Raw genomic sequence first — 13275 nt, 5'->3', positions numbered from 1 at the left:
TGGTAAGGGGTTAAAATGGGAGGTGTGCTCTTAAAGGCACAGCGCACAATTAACTTTCACATTTTCACCATGTCTATGTGCTATGAGCCTTCTTCCCTTTGTCCCTCATCCTTCTATTTCCCCTGTTCAAAACAACGGTCGTTTTGAGAGAATCGCTCTCGGTAACAGCAGAAAAAGGGAAGCCCACAAGGAAGTGCTGCTGTGCATTCCCTCCTCAATCCCCACCCCCTCCTCTCCTCTTCTCCTCTCTTCTTTCCTCCTCTCCTCCCTCTTCCTGCTCAGGCAAGCCCTGCGAGTAGCACATCATATGACCAAACTTACAAGACTGCCTGCACGTTCTGCAAATGTGGGAATCAATCAAAAATGCATGTTCTCTCGCAGCAGAAGGAAATACAGCCTATGCAATACAGAGGGACAAAAAGAGGAAAAGAGTGCAAGCCAGGAAAAGAAAAGGGAAAAAAACTACACTCAAGCAAGCACGCTGCTGGGAGAAAGAGAGAGAGCGAGTGAGGAAGAATGAGAACGAGGTTGCCTCGTGTGCAGCACCGTCAACGGCTTCTGAGAAACTGCACACAGGTGTTCCTGGCCCCCGATTGGTCGCACCTCCTTCTTCGTAAAAACCCCTCCCCCTGCCTTCTGTAGTACTACAATCACAAGCGGAGATGGAGAGAAAAGGACAGAGAGAAAAGGAGGGAGGGAGCAAGAGAGAGAGGACAGAGCAGGCAAGTGTGGCTTCAGACTGCCTGAGCATGCAATTGCAACACGCTCGTTTATTTACCCGGCGAAACACTGCGATTCGATTCAAAGCTGAAGCTTTCTTTTTTCTCCCCTTTTTTTTTTCTCTGAATCCACTTTGCAAAGGTCTGGTGAGACGTAGCTACTTTAAATGCACAAATCTTTACTTAAGAGTTACTTCAACAAAACTGCTGTTATTTCAGCCCTGCTGTAAGCCTGTAGGTTTTTCCTTCAGTCAAAGCAACCAAAGCATTTGTTAGATATTGGGTGTATTATTTTTAAAAAGCTGGCTATTTACAGCACTCTCTAAATTGCAAGATAGCAGACAATTAATTTTTAGTTGCTCTTTAAAATTATATTTTGGATTTATTATTTTAATCACTATGGATTTGACAGCAAACATGGGCCATGGTAAATGACAAACTCTGGCTTTCAACAAAATTGAGCACTTGAAAGAAAAATCAACAGCGTACGGTCTCAATACAGAATAACATGAGACAAAAACAGCTCAACGGGAAGAAATTACTACACACACACACAAATACACCTCAACAGGTCTTCCCTTTCACTATTTATCAAGAAACCTGAAGCTTTCAGTAACACAACTTCAGTTTCAGAACTTCAGTAACAATTTTTTTCCTACCACTCACAAATACATACAGTCAGATGAGCAGCTACATTACTTTAGACTGCCATTTTGGAAATACATTCCAGTTCACGTTTCCCAAAGAACATTCTTATTGAAATTTTTAAAAAATATATTTCTATTGCAGTTCTATACCAACGGCTTCCACCACACTGGCCTCTAGCACTACTTCGCTACTGCATTATTCAGTTCACAAAGAATTAGCCTCTGCCACAATTTGTCAATATTCTACTGTTAATTTTTTTTTTTGAGAGAGAGAGAGCAACAATGTTGCAGCAAAAAAAAAAAACATGTTGCTTTCTGGACCTTGATAAGTGCTTACAAGGGGAAGGGAGCACGCAGAGTAGCATCTGGAAGAAGGGGGAAGGGCCATTGTTACACTTTTAACACCCGGTATTGTCATAAAGGTGTGGCTCTTCCCCTTGTCTCTAAATCTCTCCTACCGAATGACTTCAAAAGTGGCCCATCAAGCCATTGCAAATGGCCCCGTCACACCAATGCAGCATTACATAAAGCAGGGAGAAACTCCAGGCGTGAGACATGGAGCCGCCCACACAGCTCTATGCACAAAACATTATGGCTTACTCACTACACCCTCTATGGTCTTCACTGTATTCTTTGCATACATTTAATGTCAGTTTTACCAACAACTACTTTACATGCATATCACTTTAAACAACTGAATACAAATGCTCTTGATATCAGCTTTTGGTGGTCTTGATGTTTTTACAAGTTTTAATTATTTATTTTCAACAATAAGACCTCTTTCTAATTTAGGAGCATTACATAAGACAGACCCATAACGTTACCAAACTAAGGGGTGTGCACAATAGGAAAGGAGCTGCTCTGACCCTCTACCCCACCCCAAATCTTGTTACTTATCCTACATTCACACTTCTCCAAAGCAACACATAAAACCTGGAGCAACTGAAATGCATCCATGCAAAAATTAAGCAAAAATATATCTATTTGAATTGGACAGTCACAATTCCACCAGCACATACGCATACAACACAACAAAGGGTCAAATCAACATGTATGCTGACCTGGGGGTGTACGCTGCTTTTTAAAGTCCCGCACCTCAGAGGCCAGCCGCACAAAGACATTTATCAAAATGGCGACGAGTAACAGTTCCACCCTAATTAACATTTCTAATGCATTTTCCACAACTCTGGTTGTGTTGTGTATGTGCGCGCGCGCGTTCTGGTTAAATGGAATTTTCAACTCAAAAGAACCACACAGCGTCACACCGGAGCAGACTATGAGAATTCTACAATTATCATAGGCACACAGAGAGGGGAAAAAGTTCCTTAAGTATAAACGTAAATGGCAAAATAGGTGTGTTTAAGTGCAAAACGTCTTTTTTAGCTAAAATATCTCACCTAGCAATTATATCAAGGATTAGTTCACGGATTAGTAAACTGTTTACATGGCGCTATCAAATGAATTTGTAAATATGCATTTGCACCCATTCATATTCATGCCCCAGTGTTTTCAAATGGAGCCTTCGACAGGGATACATTGTACGCCATTTTCTCAATTGCTGACGTTGGTTACTCCTCACACTGATGGCGACCACGTGTCATACTATCAGTGTACCGTTGGCCTCCCAACACTAATCACAACGGGTGCCATTAAGGTCTGTTAAAAACGTATATCTGCTACGAATTAATTCATGATAATTTTATAAAAAATCCGCTTTATCAGGATATACATTTGGACACACGCTAAGCCTCTGCATGACAAATATGCATTAAAAAATAAAAACAGCTATAGGCCTATCATATGTGGAGTGTAATATTAAATATGCAAAGCATAAGTTCACACAACACGTCTGTCAGTAGTAAACAGGTTTATGACTACAGCGCGTAAAAGGACAAAGCACTGGTTAGAAAGCGGCCATCAAAACAACGTAAATGTATCAACTGTACCTACCACAGAATTATTGAAACATGAACAGCAGAATTGAAAATATTCACTGCACATTATTTATTTGTACTATTTAGCACATTATCGTTTTACTATATAGGATGCAACGTTTTAAAAGAATATACCATCGAGTTATACGCCAGGTTAACAGGTGTAGCTCGGGTGGTTGTGAAAAAAATGCGTTTAGGGTGTAAAGAGGTAAGAAGGAGAGTTGAGCTGGGTGGGGACGAAGGGGGAGACCTTTTTGTTCCACATAAACAGTCTTCTGCGAGCCATGCAAACTCCCCACAACACAAATAAATACATTTCTGAAGATCATTTTTTTAATTTTAAACAGCAAAAGTTGCACGCTCGTATCCACATTTACTCAAAACTATCGGCAGAAACACGGATAAATGATCATTTAGACAAATCTTTCAAATTGTAGTTTATGGAATATAGTCATGCTTTGTTTCTCCAGCGCTGAACTGAAGAAGCGTTCCCTATAAAGGCTACCCTTTAAATATCCGAACAAACGCACGAACAATGATGGTGCCCCAAAGTAATAGCAGCTTTTAAAACCACAGCGGGCTAGAAAACTAAATCTGTGTTGCATGAATTGTTTAAACGAATCAAGCACCGAGGCCTAGGCCTTACAGTAGGCCAAGGCCTAATCAACAGGGAAAAGGTGATTGAAATGACACGGAGACCAGCATTATTACATGTTTGACAAATATGCACGCATATGCCTAACGTGGAGTCGACTGCCATATAGCGCTGTAGTAAGTGTGCGTGTAACAGCACGTGGTTTAATGCTACGAGCATATGCCACTTTGAACATCCAAGCACTATACCATCCGCCACGTGAAGAGAAACAAAGAATATTCACTTACAGAGATAGCCTCTTAAAAAGTAACAACTACTTAACTGTTACAACCAAACAGCAATTTAAGCACACAGCGAGATCCAGCTTACACAGTACACATATTTGTAACATCCACAGCACGACATACAGACATTCAGCTTTTATACAGTACAGTAAGAAAACAACTGTCGAACTATCAAGAGAAAGCAAATACCTCTGCTTCTTAGGGACAGAATGTTCGACCTCAATTCGTTTGCCGTGAAGTTCCACTTTACCTGGAAAAAGGAAAGAAATATTTTTTTTTTCCTATTTTTTTTTACCCCACTCACAAAATAAGACCTCAAATGGCCCTTATAAATCCAAGACAACTTTAAAACTAAAACATAATAAATGTGTGCCTCAAATATTTCTATATGCATATTTTTTTACTGTATAACTTGCGTTGCGAAAGGCCTAAACGAGCTTTTGAGGTGTTGGGTTCGCAAGGGTGGGTGTTCATAAAAGTAATTAAACTTAAATAAATAAATGACAAAATTCTTAGGACGCTTTCAAGGTTCACTACTCAGGGCTACACAAGCTATTTGCGTCAACTGCATGACAGAATCCAAACGTGTAGGCTATTATTTGTTGTTCGTGTCTAGTTGAGACCTAAGAGGCATATGGCGATAAAAAGAACAGCTGAAGATGAATTAATATTAACCGTGACTTCATGTGGTGGATAGTTTTAACTGGATCCTTATCGGCATGGCGACCTTCGTGCTATATAGAGCACATGCTACATATGTGGAGAACCATATTTTGTGGTCAGTGGGACAGATGCATTGAAACTGCATTGTTAAAGTCAGCATATGAGCATGCTACATTGTCGGGTGTGTTGAAGACAAGAAGGTATCCCTCAGCATTGTGCCTGTTAACTCAATAGGAGCTTCACGAAACATGTTTCATTTTAGCTCCACTGGCCTATTAGCCAAAAGGGGGAGGGGTGAGACCTGATTCTATAGCTGTGCCGGGGTAGGCTGGACTAAACCTAAAGACCGAGCTTAGGAGAACCACGTCCTACAGTAGACTAAACGCATAGTTATTATAGTTATTTTAAACCTGTCAGAGCAAAGAAAGTAAAGTCGTGGTTGACGTGTGCATGAATGGTTTTAGTGTCTGTAAACCCCTCGGCTCTTAAAAGTTCATTATCTCAGGCACCTTTGCACTATAGAGCCTTACATTGCCCTGGCTTCAATGGCAAAAAGTAGAAACATTGATTCATTTTCACAATTAACCTGAGATCCCCAGCAAAACAGTAGAATTTGAATTATAAACAAGCCAAACACTTATGGGAGGTTAACCAGGGTAAGTTACGAAAGAAAACCGGCGAAGAGGCAAACCGGTAACGAAAGGCCCATTAAAATCAATTTACTCACCAGAAAATGTTTCAATCGCTTTCATTGCCCATTGGTCGTCTGGGCAATCAACAAACGCATAGCCAGTTTTCATGAGAAACTGTCCTGAGTATGGGATCTTGTAATCTTCAAAGGTTTTAACCAAGTCCTCTGCGGTCACGTTTTCATTGAGATTTCCAATATATAGCTTGTTCATCGTGAAAACTGTAACGCTCCCCCCCAAAAAACAGAAATTAAAATAAAACTTTTCGGCAAAACGCTCTTAATTTTGGAAAAAGGCACTAAAACACCCGCAGATTATAAAATCATGTAGATGTCAGCCGGTTGGAATTAAAAACGGGGAGGAAAAAAAAAATCAAACTGCAAGACAATCCAAAATAAAAAGGGGAAAGTTCGACTAACAGTATCGTTGTAGTCTGATTAAGTCCTGCAGGCGAGTGGTAAATATTCTTCACTGTAGCAAGCTTCGCGAATTCCCAGCACGGCGTAGAAATGATAGCAGTTTGAATTAAGCTGATGTTTGTTACGATGGAGTATATAGCAGGATCGGGAGAAATCCTTTCCTCTCGCTGCCCCTCAACCTAAAGCTGTACCCTGCACTGTCACACAGATCCTACCGCTTGGCGATGGCACCGCCTCTAAAACAGAGTCGAATTTACTAATTTTTTTGTTTGCAAAGAAGAAATCACGTGGTCTCAGAGTAGCTAGAGAAGGGGCCGGTCCTCCGCGCTCTCTCTTATGCGCGCGCGCTCTCTCTCTCTCAAGCTGTGCTTGGAAAGACAGGAACGTTTTCTGTACATTGCTCCGTCATGCACACAGACATACAGATTCATACTAGCTCACACATGCTCCAGTTTTACTTGTGCGCTCAACGCCACGTTTTCTTTTAACCTTAAGTGTATGCATTTGCAAGAGTTTCTCGGATTCCAACGAGACACCATATACAGGACCAAAGGCCATTTACTATTATTTTTAATTTTAAGAGAGTCTATGTGTAAGTGCAACCCCTCTGTGATTGTTGCTCGGCTGCTTTTCCTGATCCTTGCCCTTTTTTATACACTAAAGTGGCTAAAGTTGATCATGAAACGCGTATTTCGAACCAATAGCCTTATGGCATTGTCAGCTGTGGGTCACGACCAGGGCGAAGTAAAATATTTAATTAGAGTCGTTTTACAACCAAAGTTTATGGCAAACGTTTTTGAGGTGGAGTAAATACTAAGCAGTGACACACATATTCAATGCATGGTTTTATTGAAACACTGTATCCTTTTTAATTCGGCTCTTGGGAACTTGGCTGCGCGGGGAACGCAGAATCCAGTTGAACTTTAACAGGTCAGCTCCGGCAGCGAGACAGATTTCCACAGATCTCTAAAGTTCTCGTGCTCACCTCCATGTTGCGCCAAACCGAGGCACGAGAAGGTCCAACAACTGATTCAACTGGGGTGTTGAGAAAGCAGGGCCTAGCCTAGGGGATACCGCCTACCAGCAGGAAGTGAGCAACTGTTGCATTGCCTATTGTGTGTGCACGCTCGCTGTGCATGATATGTTTCATTGCGAGCGAGGATATTTTCAGCGGTATACTCGGGTCTGAAAAATCCGACCTCAAATCCCCATTCAAATGAATTAAACGCAAATTAGATGGGAATGTCAAGCGGTTACTTTTGTTAACGTGGCTCTCAAATTGTACACGTGGCGGCAGTACACCGGCTCTCTGTGAGAAAATGGCTTCCCGTCCATTACAGCAAGAGTGAGAAGTGATTCACATCTCGCAAGGGTCCGCAGTGATGCGTAATTAAGTGTATTTCGACCAACGTGCTTAATGAAACAAGCGCAGAGCTTCCCTCGTGTTTTAAATCAGACACGACGGGCTCCTTCAGTAACGAAGCACGACTTCGCAAGGATGTCTTCATTCAAGAATGATTACGATGAGTTGACTAAAGAGGCGTAGTTGTGTGCATATCCGAATTGTGTAACACCTCTGATTAATCACCTTGTCTTTTTAATGTCTGGATATGCTAAATATAAATATTCCTTCAGGCAAGCACGCATCTTGAGGGTCTCTTGCCAAGGTTTACTACAATGTAAATAAAGGCTGCTTTGAGCATTGCACTTCCCATTTTTAACGTTCATTCACCACAATGCATAAACGTATGCTCTTTGTCGTGCCTCAAGGCCATTCATAATTCACTTTGTTAGGTGTATATGCATTTAAATAGATTCAGTTGCACATCTCTGCTGCAACACCTGCTGACATGCAGGGTATAGATCTACTAAGAACTAAAGGGGTCTCTGATCTGATGGCCTCTGTCTAAACACTGTTGTTATTTTTGTGAGTGGTTGTACAGAGTTGGCTTTAAAGTTACTAGGTCAAATGCATGTGTAGCCTATATTCTATTAAAAGCAACAGTAAATGTGCAAAACCGCAGAAAGTTGTCATCTCTTGCATTGCATGAGATATGAATTTCTATTCATAGTCCTGTTACACTCAGTAACTGTTGCATGGGGGTGCACTTTGTGGTCCTGTGAAGAAATTGGCATGTCAATACAACCCCCTGTGAGTTTAAGAGGGACTCGGAGATTTGAGATTTGTGACCTGACCACACACTGTGAGGGGGATGAGGAATAGCTGGTGTGGGGGTAGGGCATCTCCTTTCTGGGTGAGGGGGACCACAGGCATGGAGCTCATCCAGGACAACAAGGAATTTAGGAGTTTGGTGGTGCATCAGTGAAAGTTGTTTCTTGCTATTCCTTACAAAGTGTTATTCTTATTATACTAAATAATTATTTTATTGATAACAGTAGAATTAGATTTGTTTCCATGTTGCATTTAGCAATAAGTCTCTGGATCTTACCCAGGAACAAAGCGTGGTGGGAAGGAAGTTCTGGAAAGAAGCACGAATAGTGACAAAATGTTTATTTACAGTTTACATGCTTTTCAGTTGATTTCAGTAACTTGAGGTTACTTTTTGGAGAAAATAATGAATAGTATAATGAAAAAAAGACACAATTAAACCTGATAAACAGCTGAAGTTATTTTTGGTCTGGCCCCATATAGTTCAGCGTTGTCTGATTGGCTTACCTACGTATGTAATTGTTTCTGCTGCAATTCTTAGGATCTTTTCAAACAGTTAATATTTGGAAAGCAACATTTGCATATTGGAGACCAGAGGCAAGGTCAGCCTTAAACATGGAAATGGGAGACTGTAGCTGAAAAAACAGACAGTTAATCATTTTTTTTGATGTAATCGGTGGATGTGCATTTTTAATCAGACTCTTTACAAAGAAAAAAAGTGAGAAGTGTTGCATAACTACAAAAAAAAAAAAACTGTAGCCACAACAAGACTCTATTGTGGAAATGCACTCTAGGGACAGGAATACAACATTATTGCATGTAAATATCTTTTTATTGTATGATTATAATACAAGATTAGACCTAAAGTTTTTTTTATATAACCCAAAATAAATTGTAATTAGTATGCATATTTATGCAACCCACATGATCACCTAAAGGCTTTTTCAGAAGAAGGTCTAAGAGTGCAAGAGGTAAAGTCTTCATTACTTATGTTTCCTTTGAATGCTTCCATATTTGTTTTCTTGCTTCTTTTGAATCTTCATGCATTTATAGGCAATTATCATCATGGAAGGAACTGATAGATTTTTACAATCTTTATGAAATTTTAATTGTTTTTAATCAATTCTAAATTAAATGTAATGAACTGAATCTGAAAACAAATAATTTTGATAATTAATCATTAATTAAATCTGACTAAGAACAATTAAATGAAATAAACAAATACCACAAGTGTCTGATCATTTTTAGATAGTGGATATTTAAGAAGCACTTAACTACTTTAAATTAAAGAGTTAACAGAGAATTGAATTCCTTTTGATAATTTTGGTTAGTTTCATGCATGTACAAGAACACAAATGTTACAAAAAGTAATTCAAACACATTGATTTCAGTCTGAGTTTGAGCAATTATGTGCATATGTAGCAAGAACAAAAATAGCAGCAGAACCAAATCTGATTTAAAGTTTTCAAAGATAGAAATTTTTGTTTTTCCCATACCTTGGAATAAGGAACATTACAATTCCAACATAAACCCATGCAAATATTTATTTATTTTGACATCCTGTTACATTTGTCTCATACAGCATCTGTTCAAAAGCATGTTTGGACTATTTAAATACCGGCAAAGAGTGATGTTATTTCTGCTCTCTTGGAGAAAGTTGAGAATGATTGGCAGTTCCCTGTCATTTCCCATAATGCCACTCAAATGATGTGAGACCCTCTCTGCTGTCTTAGCAATAACACAATAATCCGTGTTTGTGAAATCCTGTAAATCCATCTTTATTAATCTAATCAGTAAGCCACAATGAAGACCCAGCAGTATGTTTCCAACTCCTGAAAGAGTTTTCAAACGGTCTTCTCTTTTATTTATATAATATGTATAACCACATATCTAAAAAATGTTCCCGTTTGTAAAAACATCTAAACTAGATGTCTCTTTAAAACCTGTTGATGACCCCCCCCCCCCAAAAAAAAAAACAACAGAAAAAAAGAAATAAAAACAAAACGTGGGTTTATAATTTTTATTTATTTAATAGATGCAAAATAAATAAATTCTATAAAAAGCAGTGTTTCATTTACATACAATTCCAGTGATAAATAATTAGTAGCCTATATTTTATATAATCCTGCCTCTCCCAATAAAATACGTTTCTCAGGTTTCCCAATAAAGTTTCTCAAGTTAAAATATGATTTATTCTCCAAACAAAATAAGCCACTAAAATGTTTCTTTCTATTATATATACATAGTGTACAAGTTAAGTGTGCAACATATTTGAAGCTTTCACGAAGACAAGTCATTTCCAACAAAAACAAAACAGTTAACAGCACAACACACAAGCGAATTTAATTATTTGAAGTATGCAATTTAAACGCATAATACAAGCACGTATAAAACAAATAATGAGCAAAAACAAAAAATACCACTGCAATATTAAACACGCAAGCTTCTTTGAAAATTAAAGTCTTGTTAACAAATGAAAGAAAAGCGACTTGGATTAAAAAATGTTTGACGTACAATCATAAAGCAAGACAAAACAAGACGATAAATGAACAAGAAAAGAAAGAAAGAAAGAAGGGAATGATCATCATTCAATGCACGCGCTGTTGTTGAACTACCTGACTGCTTCATATCATCACTTCTTCTACTGTATTAAACTTGTCGATGCTGATACATTGAATATTCGATATCCGGTTTTTCGAACGACAAAGAAACAGATTTTATGAACAGCAACTTGAAGCTAATATGCGGGTTTTCACAAAATGGTGAGGGGGAGGGTGTGTCCAATCAGAGAAGAGTTTCGCCTCTAAACTGGTGACGCACATCACACACCCCCGCGCGTGCAATATGAACACAATTATACTCACCAGTTATTGCATTTCCCTCGTCCTTATACTGAATATATACGACTCATGCTTCAGTTCACGTAAATCGAAGTATGTGTTTTTCTTCACCAACCTTAAGTAATATTAACCCACTGAGCGTCTAACACAATAAGCAATGTTTATTAATTTAAGCGTGTCAAATGCGCCTGAGAGAGAGAGAGAGAGCGCGCGCGCGCTCTGGGGTTGACTCTCATATCAGAGATCTAACTTATCGACAGTTGCATCAACAGCTCTCCCTATCAATTCTGCAAACTACAAACTATATTCAACGCTCAAAACGAGATCAAGAGACCGACAGCTATAAGATGTTGGTGTTTGAAGTATATTATGCCCACTAGGGCAATAACTAGCACGTGGCTGCTTCCACCAAGCGGGCATTTTGAGATAATGCATGCTCCGAGGAACTGAGATGCATAGAGAATTGCGTATTCACTTTAAGTTCATTTTAAGTGCGTATTATGTCATTTACTTCTTGCAGTTGATTACATGCACCAGATGAAGCTCCATTAAGTGAATTAGTTCACATAAGATCTAATATCATATTTCAAGCGAATATAGTGGTATTTTCATTACATTGTGGGGTAAATTCCATAAAGACTGATAAAGATTGCATTGGTGCTAGGTTACAAATCATAATGAATTTCGTTTACTTGAAGCTTCTGCCAGATTGATATCACGTGGGATATAAAACTGTGTTGTTTACCAGACGTTTCATTCATAATATGTGACTTGGATGTGACAGGTATGTTGCTACAGAGTTACACATGACTGATACTCAAAGTTCGTGTAGCTTGCATTGAATTGATTTATTTGGTCAAGTGCACCGATGCGTCCTGACAACGACATGGCTTTAAAGATGTTCAATAGCCTTCATTTATAGAGATGTTCAACGCGACAAAACGGGAAAACAGCTCAACAAAATAAAGCGCAATATTGTGTTAACGTTGTGTGCTTAATTCATATATAATTTTCCAGCACAGCAACACATTAGATTATGAATCTTTTCCCAGTTGCTAAGATTGTTCTTTACTTCCAGCACGTGTAAAGAAAACAAATAACAAAGACTAAAAACGACTAAATGGCACACTAAATGATATAAATTGCAAATTAAATAAAAGTTAGATTAGGTTATACACCAACCTAAACCGTAAACAAGCCCAATCAAATCATTTCACTGTGCTCTGCGTATTTAACGAGATATTAAATGTTTTAAAGGTTTAAAGTCAATCTGTTACAACAACCATGTTTAGCTCTTTCTAATAATTGTATGAATTAAATAAACAGTTTGCTATAACGAAAGACCAAAGAGTCAATCAAACAACTGTTTCTAAATAGGAATAATGCATAATGAATCATGTAGGCTATCTTAGAAAATCAATCGTTTTGATAAATGAATGAATGCAGTGATACTCAAATTGTTCATTTCAGCAGCCTAACAATTGTGTAGTTTAGATAACGCCATCATATCGCACAATAATTATTTAAAGCACGAAGCATAAAGACCATCAAGAAACAACTTTCATCTGTTTAACATCTAACCTTTCCTCATGACTTCCTCTGATACCTTTCTTTTAAACAGAACTTAGGCTGTTAATGGCTTACAGTTGTCATAAAGTCTTGGTTTCCTCGGTTTCTTTTGTCATCATGGTGAAGTTTGGTGTTACTCTGCATGGTCTCGTTAGTTAGTTTTCTGATGAACTTGCGCAGGGTGGATATATAGTAATAGTTGTGGTATTGTCGTGAAAGTGAGTCACTATTCATAAGGCAGTTATGTGACAAAATCAAAGAAACAGAGGCTGCTATGGTGCATGTAGGCGACAGATATCATACAGAATAAATGATGGCATAATGACAGGCTATGTGGATATGAAGAGAAACTAATTTATAACTCAATTCTAATGAATACTCGAAAGGATGAAGGGTCCATATTTTCTGATAAGTGAATCTTGTAAATGCATTTCTGTTTTCAAAGATAATTTTAGAACTAACAATCTTTTAACATTTACCAGGTGATCCCTAGCCTATAATAAATAGGCTAAATAAAGTACATTTATGAAGTGAAGTGACATACGGCCAAGTATAGTGACCCATACTCGGAATTCGTGCTCTGCATTTAACCCATCCAACGTGCACACACACAGCAGTGAACACACACATACACCATGAACACACACACAGCAGTGAACACACACACACACACACACACACACACACACACACAGAGAGAGACTTGTTTCGCTATCCTTGTGGGGACTTCCATAGGCGTAATGGTT

General features: G+C 38.6%; 1 protein-coding gene across 2 annotated transcripts in view; it reads right to left on the bottom strand.

Annotated features, from left to right (window-relative positions):
• LOC306865975 (insulin-like growth factor 2 mRNA-binding protein 1) overlaps positions 1-6223 on the bottom strand; it is a 31902-nt gene extending 25679 nt beyond the window's left edge. For both annotated transcript variants that reach the window (XM_079410899.1, XM_079410900.1), the window contains exons 1-2: positions 5570-6223; positions 4369-4429 (exon numbers count right to left, since the gene is read on the bottom strand). In XM_079410899.1, coding sequence (XP_079267025.1) covers positions 4369-4429; positions 5570-5744 — 236 coding nt within the window. In that variant the 5' untranslated portion in view covers positions 5745-6223. The remainder of the gene's footprint in view (positions 1-4368; positions 4430-5569) is intronic.
• Between the last annotated feature and the right edge of the window lie 7052 nt (positions 6224-13275).

The sequence above is a fragment of the Barbus barbus genome (genome assembly GCF_936440315.1).
Source record: "Barbus barbus genome assembly, chromosome: 4".
Classification (NCBI taxonomy): Eukaryota; Metazoa; Chordata; class Actinopteri; order Cypriniformes; family Cyprinidae; genus Barbus; species Barbus barbus.
Note: the sequence above shows the minus strand (reverse complement) of the source record. Positions and strands in the feature narration are given on the sequence as shown.